Source organism: Schistocerca serialis, chromosome 10 (genome assembly GCF_023864345.2).
Source record: "Schistocerca serialis cubense isolate TAMUIC-IGC-003099 chromosome 10, iqSchSeri2.2, whole genome shotgun sequence".
NCBI lineage: Eukaryota > Metazoa > Arthropoda > Insecta > Orthoptera > Acrididae > Schistocerca > Schistocerca serialis.
The window spans coordinates 96,787,306-96,806,966 of record NC_064647.1 but is presented as its reverse complement, the minus strand read 5'-3'; the positions used below and the strand labels follow the sequence as shown (position 1 = coordinate 96,806,966).

General features: G+C 40.1%; 1 protein-coding gene across 1 annotated transcript in view; it reads left to right on the top strand.

The window, feature by feature from the left end:
- Positions 1-18,577, top strand: part of LOC126424569 (spidroin-1-like) — a 93,395-nt gene extending 74,818 nt beyond the window's left edge. The window contains exon 3 of the mRNA XM_050087313.1: positions 18,378-18,577. Within this exon, the coding sequence (XP_049943270.1) occupies positions 18,378-18,577 (200 nt within the window). The remainder of the gene's footprint in view (positions 1-18,377) is intronic.
- Positions 18,578-19,661: the final 1,084 nt, after the last annotated feature.

The window sequence follows — 19,661 nt, the reverse complement described above, 5'->3', positions numbered from 1 at the left end:
AAGCCACCTAAAACTTAAAGCTGATTGCAGTGAGATTTCTGAGGTGAATCTTTGTGTGAAAAGTGTAGGCTAATGGGAAATGGAAATGGTGAATTTATGACAGTAGACAAGAATCTCATATCGATCAAGATAGAACTGAACTTGCTTTTGTCATTTGTGCAAGACTCATTATATATAGTGGGCGTAAATTTATAACTGGGTCCTTACACCAACCACCTGGCCGTCTTCCCAGATGTAATTGAATATTTTAAGGACTTCAGCTCACTATCACATATACTACCATCATACTGTGGTTCAGCCATGAGTAAAGAAGGCAATGGTAGACTTCGGTTTATTGGTAGAATACTGGGGAAAAGCAATCGGTGTACAAAAGAGATTGCTTAAGAATCACTTGTGTGACTGGTTCTAGAATATTGCTGTAGCAGTACAAATGGCCACAGGTTTGTTTAACTCATGCGAGTGTGTCACAAAGACACTTAAGGAACTGAAATGACAGAATCTTGAAGACAGAGGTAAACTATGGGGAGAAAGTCAAAGTTTCTAGAAATGGCTTTAAACGATTAGTCTAGGGATCTAATACAACCCACTACTTGTTGCTCACATATGGATTGTGAGGATAATATTACTTATTGCACGCACGGGGGACATCAAACAATCTTCCCCAGCTCCATATGTGACTTGGAATAGGAAGAAATCTTAACAACTGGTCCAATGGGATGTACACAATGTCACACTTCTCAAGGTGGTTTGCAGTGTATAGATGTAGATCATCATTGGACAAGAATTTAATAGCCCAGTAGTCAGCTAGAATAACCTCAGATTTTTCTGGAAACAGCTTAGAACAGATACTTTAGAAGACCACTCACGACAGAAATATATTATATATGTTATATGTTGACAACAAATAGACTTTACCTTTTTGAGGACGAGGCAGTTGTAACAGCAACCACTACCAGTGTTTTTCCTCAACATTTTCTCAATTATCTCAGAAGGGGAATATTCTTTGTGGGTTTGTAGCTGGTAAAGTATTTTTCTGGAAACAGCAATTCCACAGTACAAAGGGCAACTGAAACAAGTAGGAATTTTTTCTGTTCAGTGAACTAGAGGAAGTAGTGGCGTATCCCAAGGCGGAACTCAAAACATTTAGCTCTGGGGAAAAGAATGCAGAGAAACTGTGGCTCAAATGCAGGAGAACAGTTGATCAAACAGTGGCTGAATCTGTACCTTGTAGAATGGTTAACAATGAGAAGGGTCCTCCCTAGAATAAGGGTCTCCATCAAGAATGGCAACAATAGGTTTGATACAAAGCATAAAGCTACAGGTAAGAGATTTTAACAAACACAGTTTGCTGAAGAAGTGCAATCCAGATGCCTTCAATTACTGCCATGTATAGACACATCCCAAAAACCCATTTTTGTAAATCTTACACACTTTGTAGTCTGTTTTAAATAAATAATCTTAACAGGTTATGGGCCCAGGCCACATACAGTAGCAAAGTAATTGTTTTCACTCATGACTGAAATAACATGAATTGACCTGTTTGTGTGTTCAATAAAAATTGCAACTGGTGTTGCTGATTACAAAATAAAAGTAGAAAAGCTCGAAGCACCCGAAGGCTGGGTGAAGTGGAAGTGGCACATTTTTATGCTGTTGCAAGCATACGCACTTGAAGACATCATAAACAGTATGTACAGATGTCATGAAATGCCACAGGATTCAACAGCAGAGAAAAATGTGACATCAACAGTGTTTGAAAGACAATGCAAAGGGAGTAAGTTTACTAGCAAGTGCATTAAGATAATCCATTGCCAAGCTTGTGTTAACATGCATCCACACAAGTGAAACTTGGGGTAAGCTACATGCATGTTTTGAATAAAGGAGTACACACCATGTAAGCATGTTGATAGAAGCATTTTGTTGTGTTCAATGTAACATCAAAGACAACATTAGCACACATGTTGCTAAAGTATAGAAGCTTTTTGTGGATTTGAATGAGAACTTGCAGAAGCACAATGAAAATGATCTGTCTAAAAGAATTTTAAATGGCTGAATTCTCTCCACATTAGGCAATAATATGACCTCTGGGACATGATTCCATCTGAAAATAAAAGTGAGAACCTTTTGATTGCAGAACTGTGCACAATTCAAGTGTGTGATCAAAGTATGTTTGAATCAGCTGCATTTGTTACATGTAGTTGCCCTAAAAAGATAATTCAGAAAAAAAAGTGACGATATTGGTAGTGAAAAATCGAAAAACGATACTGAATGCGCAAAATGATTTCCTTGTGACAAATGTGGGCAGGTAGGCCACTGGGCAGCAGAGTGTCCAACATAAAAGACAGATAACATATGCATCAATCATTCTGAAAAGAACATAGAAAATAATGTTGCATTTTTGTCACATGTTTTTAGTGCTTCAGTCAAAAACTTGGTTGGAATCAACACTTGATACTGTGACAGTAGTGCCACAAATCACATCACTGCAAATAAACAATATTTCGTATCACATACGAAATTTGTCGTCCCTGAAAAAATTTCTATTGGGAAAAGTGGTGTGAACATGTTGGCTCATGGACAGGGAACTGAAAATTCAAATGCAGTTGAATAACGTCAGAAAAATCAGTGAATTGGAAGATGTACTTTATGTTCCTGAAGGGAGTGCTCACTTTTTCTCTGTCAAAGCAGCAGCACATAGAGGTTTTTGGACCAGACTTGATGACAAAAGTGTTGAAATTGAATAAAGAGTGACTGTGCAAACAGTGATGACTGATCATGTCAGCCATTGTCTCTACGTTCTTGACATAGATTTTGTTAAACCAGTACAGCCAGCTCAAGTGAATTTGGTGACATTGTCAGTTATGCTACTAGTTAAGCATGAGAGATTTGGACATCACAAATGACACATAAAATGCATTTTGAAGTAGATGAACTTCAATGTGGATGGGTGCCAAGAAGAATTCTGTGATGGACACGCACTCGGAAAAATGCATAGACTACCATTCAGAAACAGAATGAATCTACCAATGGTTACAGGTGAACAAATCTACACTGACGTAAATGGATCTATGTCTACAGAGTCTCTCAGAATAGCTTGCTATTATGTATGTCTCAAAGATGATTATAGCAAGTTCTGTAAAATTTTATTTCTTAAGCAGAAAAGTGAAGTCATCAGTTCTGGAACAGTTCTTGAATGAAACCAATACAGATGGTCATGTCAAACAGTTCAGGTGTGAGAGAGAGTTCAACAGCAAGCAAGTCTCAGAATTGCTGGCAAGAAGAAGCATAGAGTGTCGCATCACTCGAACTTACTTACCATGGCAAAATGGTGTTGCAGAAAGAGAAAACTGCACTATTGAGGAGTGCGCACATTCTATGCTGAACCCCAGTAAATTTCCAAAGGAACTGCAGGTGGAAGCATGCAATACTGGGAACTCCTCCACTGAAAAACCTCCATATGAACTGTGATATGGACAACCAGTAGGCAACCTGGATCATATGAGATACTTTAGAACAGAATGTTATGTGCATGTGAATAATAATTTTCATGCAAAATTTGATGAAAAAACTGTGCTTGGACATTTGATGCGGTACGTAAATGACAGAGTTGGCTTTAGGGTCTGGATTCCATCTCAATGAAAAGTTGTACTAAGTCATGATGTAAAATTCAAGCCTGAAGTTGTAAGCAATCTGCACACCAGTGCTGCTGAATTTGAAGTCGCTGGTGAAGACACTGTTCAACAGAGTCAGCCTAATAAGACTTCTGATGATAAAAAGGAATCAGAAGCTGCCAGTCATGGTGAGAGAACAGAAACAGTAAGTGAAGTGGAAGAAGACTTGGATACAACATCAAGTTCCGGAGAAAGTAATAAAGAGGACAAGATTTAGGTATGGTAACAAGTTCTGGAGGAAGCAAAGTTTTGAGTGAGAAACGAAGAAGCAAACACGAGCGGAAGAAACCAGAATGGATGACCAGTGGAGATTATGTGTACATGGCTGCAACTCCTATCATCAGAGACAAGGATCCAAGTTCATATGCAGAAGTTTTGCGGTCTAGGAAAAAAAATCAGTGGCTGGAGGCCATTCATGAAGAATTAAAGTCCTTGAAAGAGAATAATACTTTGATATCAGTTGAGCGTCCAAGTGGTGTACGGATTTTGCAAAATCAATGGGTCTTATGGAAGAAAACAGCAAAAAATTGGGGAAGTTCACTTCCAGGGTTGACTTGTAGCCAAAGGACATGTACAAAGACAAGGAACTAAGTATGAAGAAACGTTCAGCCCTGTCATGTTGTTGTGGTCTTCAGTCCTGAGACTGGTTTGATGCAGCTCTCCATGTTACCCTATCCTGTGCAAGCTGCTTCATCTCCCAGTACCTACTGCAGCCCACATCCTTCTGAATCTGCTTAGTGTATTCATCTCTTGGTCTCCCTCTATGATTTTTACCCTCCACACTGCCCTCCAATGCTAAATTGGTGATCCCTTGATGCCTCAGAACATGTCCTACCAACCAATCCCTTCTCCTTGTCAAGTTGTGCCACAAACTCCTCTTCTCCCCAATCCTATTCAATACTTCCTCATTAGTTACGTGATCTACCTATCTAATCATCAGCATTCTTCTGTAGCACCACATTTCAAAGGCTTCTATTCTCTTCTTGTCCAAACTATTTATCGTCCATGTTTCTCTTCCATACATGGCTACACTCCATACAAATACTTTCAGAAACTACTTCCTGACATTTAAATCTATACTCGATGTTAACAAATTTCTCTTCTTCAGAAATGCTTTCCTTGCCATTGCCAGTCTACATTTTATATCCTCTCTACTTCGACCATCAGTTATTTTGCTCCCCAAATAGCAAAACTCCTTTACTACTTTAAGTGTCTCCTCATTTCCTAATCTAATTCCCTCAGCATCGCCCAACTTAATTCAACTACATCCCATTATCCTCGTTTTGCTTTTGTTGATTTCATCTTATACCCTCCTTTCAAGACACTGTCCATTCCGTTCAACTGCTCTTCCAAGTCTTTTGCTGTCTCTGATAGAATTACAATGTCATCGGCAAACCTCAAAGTTTTTATTTCTTCTACATGGATTTTAATACCTACTCCGAATTTTTCTTTTGTTTCCTTTACTGCTTGCTCAATATACAGATTGAATAACTTCGGGGATAGGCTACAACCCTGTCTCACTCCCTTCCCAACGACTGATTCCCTTTCATGTCCCTCGACTCTTATACCTGCCATCTGGTTTCTGTACAAATTGTAAATATCCTTTCGCTCCCTGTATTTTACCCCTGCCACCTTTAGAATTTGGAAGAGTATTCCAGTCAACATTGTCAAAAGCTTTCTGTAAGTCTACAAATGCTAGAAATGTAGGTTTGCCTTTCCTTAATCTTTCTTCTAAGGTAAGTCATAAGGTCAGTATTGCCTCACGTGTTCCAATATTTCTACAGAATCCAATCTGATCTTCCCCGAGTTCAGCTTCTACCAGTTTTTCCATTCATTTGTAAAGAATTTGCGTTAGTATTTTGCAGCTGTGACTTATTAAACTGATAGTATTATGTCATGTATTATGATACAATTCGAACTTTTTTGGCAGTGGCTGCTGCAGAGAAATTGAAGCTCCACCACTTTGAAGTCAAAACAGCTTTTCTAAATGGCGTACTCAAAGAAGATGTATACACGGAATAACCTGAAGGTTTTGATGATGGTACTGAGCATGTTTGTTTGCTGAAGAAGAGTCTGTATGCTCTTGAACAGGCACCACGTTGTTGGTACAAATGTTTCCTAGACTTCATGATGAAGGCTACATATGAAAACAGTGATGCTGAAACGTCTCTCTTCTTCTGTTGGAGCAACAAGAACTGTCTATATGTTGCAATCTATGTTGATGATGGTTTAGCTGTGGGCAGCTACAGAGCAGATATTGAAGAGTTCTTGAAAATGTTGAAGCTGGAGTTTCATACACCTAGAGGGTCTCTCAACAACTTCTTGGGTATGAAGAAGCAGCAAAATGAAGACGGGTCAATAGCAGTGAACCAAGAGGATTACACAAAGGAAATTCTGAAAAAGATTTGGAATAGCCGAGTCTAATGGAGTTTCTACTCCAATTGGACATGAAGAAAATAATGTCATAAAGAAGATCACAGCCAAAGTTCCACATCACGATGCAGTGGGTTGTCTGATGTATTTCACTGAAGTCTCATGTCCAGATATTGCTTTTGCAGTGAACAGAACAGCTAGAACGATGGAACATCCTACTACAGTTAAAGTCTGGAATCAAGTAAAATAAATTTGTAGGTACTGGAGGAATACAGTGGACTACAGAAATAAGTACAACAACAAAGAGAGGTTGAAAGTCTACAGTGATGCTGATTATGGTGGTGAGATGCACACGAGGTACTCAACAACAGGTGTTGTCACAACTATCAGTCATGGGGCTGTATCATGGACCAGTCAATTACAAAAGACAGTGGCAACACCTACTGTGGAAGCAGAAATAATAACAGCCGCTGAGGGAGCAAAGTAGCTAATTTGTTTAAAAAGGCTGTTGTATGAATTGATTGGAACTTCCAAACAAGTGAAACATCCTACACTGTACATTGACAATGCAAGTACAGTAAAACTGTCCAAACAGACCGTATCATTGAAAATCAAAGAACATAGAATTCCATCATTTCTACATCAGGGAAAGATTCTTGAATGGGGATCTTAAATTAGAACACATTGACAGGACCAACCAATTAGCTGATCTACTAACCAAGCCATTGGAAAGGGTTTGACTCAAGATGCTGTGTGAAAGCATTGGAGTGCAGAAGATTAAATCCATGAGAAATTCAGTACACACCTTTTATTTTTCTTTGGGGGAAGTGTCAATATTAAAAGAAAAATGAAATGTAGTGTAATATCAGTGTGATGCGAGCTTTTCATATCTTTGTTGCACGTGTACAATTAAATCTTTTGACAGTAGTATGGAGGGTGTACAAAACTCAAGCCAGTGTGCATGTGTGTGTCTGTTTTAAATAAATAATCTTAACAATATGTATGTAAAGTCTGTCAGTGGTACCACAGTTAATGTCCTTATCCTCATGATCCATGTGTGAGCGATACATAAGGGGTTGAGGTATATCCTTCAAGTAATCTTTTAAGGCTTGTTCTTGAAACTTTATTCATAAAATTCCTCGGGATGGTTTACATATGTCTTGAAGAGTCTGTCGTTTCAGTTCCTTCAGTATCTTTGACACACACTCCCACAACTTAAACAAACCTGCAACCATTTGTGCCACACTTCTCTGTATGCATTCATGGATGGCACAGGAACCAATCTTGAGGGAAGCGAACGATAAGTAAAAATGCTGATGTTCATTTAGAACTGTTCCTTTTTATAATAAGAAAGGTTCAGGATTACACTGCAAAAATGAGTGAAGGGAGTGATTTTAGTGTGTGGAACTACTCCTTGTATTAAGTCCATATTTGAAATGGAAAAAGCACAAACCTAATCGGGGTTTTGTCACTATGGCAGCATACAACACATTAAAATATATTAGTGCAACTGTTGAAGTGAAAATACATGTCAGAATCAGTTTCAAACAGTATGGTGTTAAGTTTTTAGTCTTTCATCTCATTTGATTTTAAGATGTTGACTACACCAAGTGTATTTTTGCTCTAACAGTTGCACCATTGTTAGTACTCTTTGCAGTCACAGTGACAAAACCCAAATTAGGGTCCATTCTACATATGGACTTCACATCTGAGATAGCTGTGCTAATACCTACCTTTATTAGGGAAGCCATTACAAGTTACTTCCCTTTGCTGATGTATAGGCCATAAGATGCTGCAAGTGTAACAATTATTGTGTGTGATTCTACCACCATTTTCATTCTTAGACACTCATTATATTGCTACAAATTCAGAATCTTCCTATGGAGTAGGATGAGTTGTTGAGGAGATATAATTTCAATCTAGATTTAAGTTAATTTTATTATGTATTAGATTCTTCATATCACTAGGTAAATGGTCAAAGATTTTCTAATATTTCACTCCTTTCTGTGTCATTGATGTATATTGTGCAAATCAGCTGTAGGACTTGGAATTAACTAACATTTAAAGGTTTCTTGAAACCTTTATTGATCACAGTCACAGTGATCCTCATCCATAATTGATAAAAATTTTATTTGATTAACATTTGACAATTTTAGCTATACATTGGCAGACCATAATGAGAGTTCATATTACACAGATATTTCATAAAGTACAACCAGAGAGAAAAATCATGAAGACCAAAGCATGGCAATCTTTAAAAAAAATGGCATTTTGGATGATTGTATGTCATCAGCTCAAATGTTATGGAACTCAGTTCTGAATAAACTGAACTAGGATAAATAATGAGCAAAGAAATTGCAATATTCTAGCCCTAATTTTGTTATGTATTGGTAATGGAAATGTGTGGATTTTAAGTTTTATTCTGGTTTCTAATAGAGATTTTATGTTATAGTGTGTGAGAAGTTGGATGTTGCTGTAGGACAATCAGAGAGTGTGATATGTGGAAGTTTGTAGCTTGATGTCTGTATGGGGGTCACTGAGGAGGGGAATTTAATAGGGCTCTCCAACAAATCTGTGTGCCACTCAGGAAAGATAATTGCTGGACAGCAATAAAATATTTGTGCCCTTTGCAATTAATGAATTACACATATGAGGTGTGATCAAAAAGTAAAGGGTTGGTTGGTTTGGTGAGGGGGCCAAACAGTGAAGTCATTGGTCCAGTCAGATAAAGGAAGGAAGCCAGCCATGTCCTTTTGAAGGAATCATCCCAGCATTTGCCTAAAGCAATCTACAGAAATTGTGGAAAACCTAAAGCAGGATGGCCAGACACATATTTGAATCATCATCCTCCTGAATGCGAGTCCAGTGTGCTAACCAGTGCACCACTTAGATTGGTAAAGTAATGAGTATTTCTGTTTTTCTTAAAAATCTTTCTTTATTCATCAACATCAACTTTGTCCTCTTCAAAGTAACCCTTCTCAGATATTACATGTATGCAAGCACTTTTTCCAGTCTTGAAAACACTGCTGGAACTCTTTATTATGGTGATCAGCTCCTTCAGTGATGCTGTTTTGATCTCATCAATGGTGGCAAAATGCCATCCTTTCACAGTTCTCTTCAGCCTCAGGAATATAAAAAAGTTACAAGGAACCATATCCAGTGAACAGTGGCTGAGGCAACATAGTAGTTTCGTTTTTTGAGAAAAAAATAAACAAGCACTGAGGTGAGTGTGGGAGGATTGTTGTGATGCAATTCCCACAAATGGTTTTGCTACAATTCTAGTCACTTCCTTCAGACTGACTGAGACAAATGGCACTTAACTTTCAATTAGTGTTCCTTATTGACCATATGACCATAAAGTATGCACTCGCAATTCACTGTCCCATTGTAATTAACGAAAATAGTGAGAAGAACCTTCACATGTGATCAGAATTGTTGAATTTTTTTTATGTTGACTCCTCAGACAGGTTCAGTTGGGACTATTGGGTCTTTGTTTCAATACCATACCCACAAAACCATGTTTCATCCCAGTTATAATCTCCTTTGGAAGTTCTGGATCACTGTCAACTTCACTCAGAAAATTGCTGAGCCATGTCCATGGGACTGTCATTGGTCAAAATTCAGCTACTTGAAGAAAAAAATTGCTGCTACATGTTTCATGTCCAAAAGACCATGAGCCAAAGGATACATTTATGTCATCACTAACCCCTCTGATGGGTGGCATGGTGATTTTCCTGAACCATTTTCTTTACTTTTTCTACATTGTCATAAGTAATTTATGTGCACGGGCATCCAGGGCCGTCACCACCACCACCACCACCACCACCACCACCACCACCACCACCACCACCACCACCACCCTCTTTGTTTATACCACTTGTAAACTCATAGCAGATTTACTAAAGGCAAAAGTCACATTTTGAAGGTGGTGCTGCAGTTTATTCCATTTTAATGCAAATTCTTTGATCCATATTTTTCAAAAGTAAAACTTTAGCAAACACTCGAAATTGCATGTAACCTTTTCAATTGCCTACGAACTAAATATTGAAAACAGCTTAAAATGCAAACATCTACCTCTAAAATGTATACCAACAAAATAAAAAACAATAAAACATAAAAAATTTAAAAGCTAATATGGAACACTTGCAAAATTAAAAAAAACTTACTTCTTGAAGATACGTTGTACATCTTGTGAAATGTTAATTATATAGATTTAAAGGTAGAAAAAACTATACCTGTAAAAATGTAAAGAGATGAAAAGGTGCAGTTTACCAGCCACATTTCAGATAACATTAGATAAGTGTTAACAAAAAATTTTCTAAGTATCGTACCTTGCCACCATCAAAAACCCATATTGGAGAAACCAAAGTTTCAGCCATGATTACAGTGGCCTTGTTCTGAGTCTGCTGATGGGCTTTAGCTGTGTGGAGTCACTTGTATTTTGTCATTGTTGCTCAATGAGCATGATATTATGTTATAATTTCAGAAGGTGGTTGTAATGATCGTTCACCTGAGGCAGGCAGAGCAGGAACTCAATCAAAATAGGTTGCAATGATGGAGGGAGTGGAGATCTGCTGCTGTTGTTGTTGTCTATTGTTCTTGCAATGTTTCTTATGATTTGTGGTCATTGGTGAATGAGGCGTGGGCTCTTGTTTTCCTTCTGCTGGACGCAGGCCACCTGGCGGAAGTTACTCACCAGTAGTGCTCGTGTTACGTGTTGTCAGTGCAGCCGGTTGGGCTGTGTGGGCAGCCAGCCAGGATGAGGCAAGCTTCTATCCATTCTCTCTGTTCATGTTGTAAGATGTTTCACTACTTCCATCACTTCTCTGATCAAGTGTTTCGTAAAATCCAACTGCTTGGCCAAGACACAGATTTTGTTAAATTTGATTTCCTTTCTGCAGTCTTACTAGGGTTCAGCCATGTTGTCCCATATGAATGTAAGTGCTTCCACTCTTGCATTCACTCTGGTACAGGCCTGCTGGTCTCATCGATGTGTACCTCTTCCCACTTCCTCTGCTGCAGCAACTTACAATAAAATTTCTGCTCCTTTTATCTAAAAAGACCAATCATAACAATTATCTCTCTGAAAATGTGTTGGAACATCATGCTCAGTGAGCAGTAATGTCAAAATATAAATGACTCAACAGAACTAAAGCAGACCAGTAGATCCAGAATGAGACCACTAATTGTGGCCGAGACACTTGTTTCTCCAGTGTAGCTTTTTAAAATTATGACAGTGTAATATTCAGTAAACTTTCACATCAACTGACTAGTCACCATGTCACCAAAGACTATGCAGTTATAACAACAGTGGATAATTCTGGGATTTGACTGAAGCAGGAGAGGAGCAACATTGTCCACGTGCAGCAGACTCGTTGAAATGTGAGGCTAGAAAGATGTACCATTGCTAGCTTTTACGGCCACAGCCTCTTCTTTCCACATTAAGAGAAGGAAGAGTTGGAGGAAGAGAGAATGGTAAGGATTAAAGTCACAGTAAAAAAGCTGCAATCAATTTTCTGTCTCATCCTGTCTAGCAAGCATAGGCCCAAGGTTCAGGGTGACCACTTCTGTGACTTACTCTATATCCTTAAGCCCTGTAACTCCTCTTTTCCTAACATTCCCCAGCTTATGCCAGGAAAACCTCATGGTTCTGGAAGCTTACAGTGTTAAGTCTTTGTGCTTTTCTATCTGCTGACATTTTGTGAGAAAATGTTTTCTACCCACATCATAAATATTTGCTATTCATTGACCACTTTCATACATTTTTAAGTTGAGTAATCTTATTCTCTGAACCTTTGCTCAATTCTTTGTATTTGACATGTCACTGAAGTAGAACTGGAAAGTACACATAGAAACATGCACAAGAAACTTTGTGGAAACCAATGTATCACTACATAGTATATCACATTTTTGTCACTTGAGTTGAACAGATAATTCAAAAGTGTCAGGTAGTACCTAAATATTTTAGTGGAGGTCACTAGCAGATCTGACTCAACTAGTAGGCTGTCATCATGATTGTGTAATAATTAAAAAAATTATGACAATTATGATACATTCCCAAAAGCAATAGACAGAATTAGTAATTTTGCAATTTTTTTCAAAAGACATACCTGGTTTCCTGAATTTCCTCCAAATCCTTGACATGATAAAATTGTTTGAAAAACCAAGTTCAAGACATAAATCCAACATACACTGAAGTGTAGAGTTCGGTACTTCTTCATCCTCTATAAACGGTATATAAGTCACACACTCATACACTACTGACAGCAGCGAGTTAGGGTCACATTTTCTGCTTACAGACATCAGCAGCCTGATCAACCTGAATAACAAAGTAAACAGAGACACTAAGAAAAATGTGATACAATGATTCTCTACTCAACTCTGACTACTGATAGCTCTAACTACTGATCAGACACACTACAGTATACTGAATGGTTATAATAAAAGTGCAGCTACTCACAGAGATCCAGTGGTGCATTAAAGCTTGTTAAATATACCAATACATTAATGTGGAACTGATTTATGCTGGAAAAAAATTAGTTCGAGTTTTGGCCATCAGTTGTAAATCTGGTATTGTACACAGTTTGTATGACAGAAAGACATCCATGTAGTCATTTGAAAAGCCATAACATGAGTGAACAGTATAGCTATCAAGAAGCGAAACCGTGCTGTTAACGAAACTGTTATATGAATGGGAGTAGTTACAGAGCTGCATTGAGAAAGTATTGCTGACTGTATTGTCTGAGGAGAGACTGAATCTCATTAAAAGGTTTAAAGTAGACAATGAAATTTGAAAACACAGGCAAACTGGAATGGGAAGGCATTGTATCCCAGTGGAAGTTATTGACAAGATTGCTGTTGCCAAAACTGATCATGCAGCTCATGCCCAAGTAGTGCCAGTGCTCATGCATTAAAAATTGTCCACCCCATGGCCAGCAGTAAAAAGTTTTTTTTGCCACCTATATTGCACTAATATCTGTGAAAGATCCATATGGTGCAGCAGTTGAAACCTCATGATCCACAGCTAGGTCCAAAACTTCCATTCAGTTTCTGGCACAGATGAAAGTTGATGACATTTGACTGGACAATATTCTATGAAGTGACAAGGTACATTTTGCACCAAAGAGTGCACTGAATACACAGAAATGCCAAATTTGGGATACTGTTGAATCATGTGTTGTGCATCACCATAGATTCAAGAGCACCTCTATTCTGTCCATTGTTCTTTGAAGAGTATACACCTATAGAGCCTGTCAGGTGTACTGTGACATCTGCACATTATCTAGACTTTATTGTACAGCATCTGATTCCTGCTTTGGAAGAGCACAACTGTATGAAAACCACTGCTTTAATGCAGAATGGGGCAATACCTCCTGTTGCTCACCCATTGAAAAATCTGCTTAACACTACCTCCCACAAACAGCCAGAGATTTTTCCAAATACAGTCCGCCCCTGGTAGCTGAGTGGTCAGCGTGACAGACTGTCAATCCTAAGGGTCCGGGTTCAATTCCCGGCTGAGTCGGAGATTTTCTCCGCTCAGGGACTGAGTGTTGTGTTGTCCTAATCATCATCATCATTTCATCCTCATCGATGCACAGGTCGCCGAAGTGGCGTCAACTCTAAAGACCTGCACCAGGCGAACGGTCTACCCGACGGGAGGCCCTAGCCACACGACATTTCATTTCATTTCCAAATACATGGCTATCAAAATCACCTTTAGGCTCTGGGATATCTAAAATAATGTGTTTACCAGGGACATGTCTGTTGTGTACCTGATCTGCCAGTACACAGGAGTATGTTGCTCAGATTCCATGAGAACTGCTGCAACCAACTGTTGATCATGTGAATTTTCAGATGCAACATTTCATGATGTTTACAGTGGTCATATTTAACAAATTGTATAAACAGTAGTTAATAATAAAATCAACATTATGCCTCTCTCATTTGTTTGGCCTTTACTTCCAATGTCCCATTCCTAATCCATTACATATGGAAATATTTCTGTAAACGTTTGTAGCATTCACAGTGCCAGATTTGCACCTGGTGGCCAAAATTGGAACCGATTTTCTTTTCGAGCACAAATCAGTTCTGCATTAACACATTAGCCCTCTATAAAGTTTTGCTGCCCTATGGCAATTACAGCTCACATTGGACCTCCACAAGTCTTTTCTTTTCTTTCGCTGATGCCATAGTCCCACAGCGATCGCAGGGTCGGCGTGGTTACATCAGATTTGGCAATGTTAGTGGTAGGGATAGCCAGATGCCCTTCTTGCCGCCACCCCCTCCCCCCTCCCCCCTCCCCCCAGGACGGAATCAGTGTACCCCAACTGTCTGCATCTAGTGTAGATCTTGAAATAGTGCGGATATGTTTCAATTGTCTGCAACGCATGTAACGGAGGCAGGACATGGGGACCAGCCCATTATTAACCTAGTGGGATGTGCTAAACCGCCTAAAAACCACATCCAGGCTGGCCTGCACACCGGCCCTTGTCATTAATCCACCGGGTGGATTTGATCTGGGGCCGGCACGCCTACCTGAGTCCAGGAAGCAGCACGTTAGTGGGCGAGTGGGTATTGGACCTCCATGAGTAGCTGCACTTTAATTATAACCACCTGGTACTTTGGAAGGGTGGTCATTTTTAATTAATGCTGTGTCACTGCCCTGGGAGGAATCACTGCCTACAGTCATTTCCAGTTGTCAGATGTATCAGTATTTACAGCTCTCTTACCAGCCATTATATGAGCAGGTATGCAACTACTGAGCATGAAGGACAATATGATCTTATACTGAATGCAGAATATCATAAACTGAAGGTCTAATAACTCTCATTCTGAAATTTTAACACTACTACTAGTTTCCACCATCTTTGTAATCATCTTCAGTCCAAAAACTGGTACGAAATGGCTTTCCGTGCTAGTCTATCCTCTGCAAGCCTTTTCATCCCTGCAGAACTACCACAACTTACATCTATTTGAAACTGCTTACTGCATTCAAGCCTTGGTCTCCCTCTACAATTTTTACCCAAGCGCTTACTTCCACTATTAAACTGCCAATACTTTGTTACACCAGAATGTCTCCTATCAGCTGATCTTTTCTTTTACTCAAATAGTCCCATAAATGTCTTTTTCTCCCAATTTAATTTAGTACTACCACATTCTCCAAATTTACCATCTCCTACCTATTTACATTGAACTCTGCTAGTCACCTGATAGTGTCTGGTGGAGGGTACTTCTGGTACCACTAACTCATCTGCCCTCCTCTGTTCCATTCTCAAATGGTGTGTGGGAAGAATGAGTGTCAGTAAGCCTCTGTGTCATCTCTAGTTTCTCGAATTTTCTCATTAGGGAATTTCACAAGATATACGTGGGAGGATGTGACACGCTGTCTGACACTTCTCAGAAAGTCTTCTCTCTTGAAATTTCAATAGTAAACCTTTCCATGATGCACAACACCTCCTGTAGTGACTGTCACTGGAGTTTGTTGAGCATCCTTGTAATGCTCTCACAATGACTAAATGATGCCATGACAAAATGTGCTGCTCTTTTTTAGATTGTCACTATCTCTTACATCACTTCTACCTCTAAGGATCCCAGATTGATTAACAATACTCAGGAATCAGTCAAACAAGCAACTTGTATACCACATTCCTTATAGATAACTTACATTTCCCTAAGGTTCTCCAGATCTCAGTTTGGCATTACTTTTCCACCTATTTGTTCTATGTGGTCATTTCATTTCACCTGAGGTCACTCTGGATAGTTACTCCTAGATTCCTGCAATTTGTCATCAACAGTGTAGTCTTACATCAATGGATTTTTTCCCTATGTATGTGTAATATGTTCCATTTATTTATGTTCTGGTTCATGTGCCACAGCCTGCACCATTTGTCAGTCCTCTGCCAGTCATCTTTCAAACTGATACTGCCTTCTGGCATTACTACTTTCTGATCTGCAACCGTATCATCTGTGGAGTGTCTTAAAGAGCTGCAGTGCTTTCTATTAGATCATTTTTATACAATGTAAAAATAACAGTCCTATCACAAATCCTTAGGTACTCTATAAATTACCTTTACAACTGCCGATTTTGTTCCATTAAGAGTGATGTGTCGAGTTCCATCTGCAACAAAATTTTTAATCCAATGCAGATCTGGTGTGATACTCAGTACATTTGTAGTTGTCCACTAAACAGCAGTGCAGGATGGTGTAAAATGCCTTCCTGAAGTAAAGGAACATGGCATTTTTAAATGACCCTTCATTTGTCACAGAGAGTGAAGTGAGAAATCAGGATGGCAGTAGACTTGTTCAGTTAATTTCTTTATTATGACCTTGGCCATTGTATATCAGGAACAGCTTGGAGGAGGCATCCATTTGCCTCTCATGCAAAACAATAGACATCCAGCATTGCTAACAGTGCAAAGAGTGGGGCCGAGCTTGGCATTGCTGGAACGTCACTGTCAGTGACGTCTCTGACATGTCTGGCTGTGACTGTGGCCACGACGACAGCATGGCAGCGCAAGTGACAATGGCTGTGAACTCCATCCAGTGAGCAGGTGGGCCTCTCTCAATTCAGGACAGGCTGCCCTGTCTTCTGGTCAAACAGTGGACTCCGTACTCCATTACAGGATGTCGCTCCAAGTGTCACAGGCTTGTGGTGTAGGCTGTGATATTGAGACAAGAATCATTTAGTACATGAATAGTTGAGTACTTATATGCTTCAGACTATGTTTAGCACTTAAGGTATGCCCTTTAAATACTTCTGCAGTGGCAAGAAAGGAAAGGCTTCCATCCTTCCACTAGTGTATTGTAGCGTCGGCTGTTGATAATGTACCGTACCCAGCTGGCTCCGCTTTTCAGTACCAGTAGACTGTGCTTTGCTTTGAAACTCAATCCTTTCACCTGCTTGTGGCTGGGTCTGTCATAACTCACTTCCACTCTGGTGTGTTTTTGTTTTTTGACCAGTCAATATGCTACAGCATCAGCCTGAGCACCATTGTCTACGGCATAAGCGATCTTGTGAAGGAACAGTGTGAGCCATATTTCACAACATCTCTAAGGAATCCATGTTGATATTTATATAGGAGACTATTGATCTCCAAAATTCTTGAACGTAAAATATGATCTATAACTCTAACCCCCTATAATCTTCAGCATTATTCTATAGCATCATATTTCAAAAGCTTCCATTCTCTTCTTAGCTGAACTACTTACTGTGAATGTTGCACTGCAATACATGACCACACTCAAGACAATATCTGTAGAAAAGACTTCCTAACACTTAAATCAATATAAAACATTAAATTCCTTTTCTACTCTTTCTTGCTATTGAAACTTTGCATTTTATATCCTCCCTACTTTGATCATCATCAGTTTGTTTGCTGCTTGAATATCAATGCTCATCTACTGCATTTAGTGTCTGGTCTGCTAATCTCTTTCCATCAGCATAGCTCGATTCAGCTACATTCTATTATCCTTGTTTTACTTCTGTGGATATTCATCTTACCTCTTTTGAAGACACTATCCACTGCATTAAGCATTTCTTAGCTCCTTTGCTGACTGCCAGAATTACTATGTCATTGGTAAATCATGAAGTTTTTGTTTTTCTCCCTGATACTTTCTTTGCAGATTTCTCCTCAGTTTGCTTCACAGTTTGCTCACTGTATGGTTTCAGTATAAACCTGTCTCACTCCCTTCTGAACTACAGCTTCCTGTCACATCCTCAAATTCTTGCAGCTTGCAATCTGGTTTCTGCACAAGTTGTGTGTAACCCTTTAGAGTTTCGAAGAGTGCAGTCCAGTCAACACTGTTGGATACACTGTATAAGTCTGAAAATGCTATAAATGTAGGTTGCCTTTCTTCATCCTATCTTCTAGTATAAGCCATAAGGTAATTATTGCCTTGTATGTTCCTCCATTTCTCTAGAACCCAAACCGTTCTTCCCTGGGCAACCATAATTTATCATCTGTTTATTTATTTTGGCTTTATTCACAAAGCAAATGGATTCCTTCCAGCTGTTATGTTTTTCTACCCCTCAGAACAACAATTTTTTTGTTAATTATGTTATATCTTCAATATTGTCATTTACAGGGCATGTTCACAATGCCTAAAAATTTTGAAACAATATAAAGAATAGAATAGTTGCTACTGACCATATAGCAGAGGTGCTGAGTCGCAAAAAAAAAAAAAAAAAAAAAAAAAAAAAAAAAAAAAATTGGACACACACCCACACCCACACACACACACACACACACACACACACACCTGCACATACACAGACGGTTAATGGCAGTGGTGGCAGGTAGTACTACAGGGCACATGGGGGGCGTGTCCCCCGTGCAGCAGCTATGACAGGAGCAGCTGGCAGCGCTGGCTCCGAACTGTCTGAAGCATCACACGCCATAAGCACACAGTTCTGTGACGTCATGACTAGTATGCGAGTCCTGGAAGTGCGACAGTTGGGTCCGGTGGAATGGGGGCGCCGTCTGGAGCTCGACGGGGAAACTGTTACAGTAACTGGCACAGGAGTAGGACTGCCTTGATGCTCGGTGGAGCAGAGGCATCTCAGTGTGGACACGGTTCCAACTGTGGGGACCAGTGCGGGGGAAACCTGCCTTGACACCCAACATGGTGAAGGCAACACGGTGCGGATGCAGTCCAAGGAGCGCTGACGGATACATAACCAGTGACTCGGGCGCCAAAGTCCGGGGCTCAATTGGTAATGGCTCAGTGATGAGGAGGCCCGCTGGAGACAGTCACTACAGCAGGTGGCAGCTGGCAAGCCGAGATCTCGCCCATTTGGTGTTGGCGGCAAGGCGCAATTGTCATGCAGAATGGGCATTTGAAATGGACGCAGAGGCTGGAGCACATGACAGTCCACTGGTGGCTGTGGTGGGGCTGCTTCAGGCTGCTGCACTGGCTGGCTGGGGTGGGGTGGGGTGATATGCACACGGTGATGTGACAGCTGGAAGCGGAATGACAGCCGGTGTCATCTGTGTGTCATTGGCGGTGGTGGGTACAGGTGCTGCGGGGCTGGCGGCACGGGAAGCTCGAGCTGCAATCACTGCTTGTACTCGCATTGTCAGGCTGTGTACCTAGATGGCGTGTAATAGCAAATCCGAGAGCATAGGGGCTGCACCAGGCCCAGGAGATGATGCAGGAACTGCGAGGGCCTCCTATCACTGCATTCTTGATGTTGCAACAGCTGATGCACCCATTGCTTCTGCAATGCTGAAAGACATTGGATTAGTCCATCCTTCAGCCACTTATATGCAGCCTGTGTTGTTAGGGCGGTGATAATGTCTTGCACTTCGACAGTGACATTCTTGCCAAACTGGCTTATGACATGGCTAAATTTCACAGGCTAACACGTCACGTTGTAGCTATAGAACACTGCTTCCACCTGGCTAAATCACAGGAAAGGATTGCGTGGCCAGAATGGCAGCAGACTAACTAATATATGTCCCATGCTTGTAGTAGAGGTTTCCAGTTTGGCAGCAGCTCCTCGCAGGCTGTTCGTGCCCATAACTTAGCCTCCATTGCCTGGTTGTGCCTTAGCAGGTCCTGGACACTCCTTTCCAGCTCCTCTGTGGTTGCCATCTTACACAATACTAGACAATTCACACA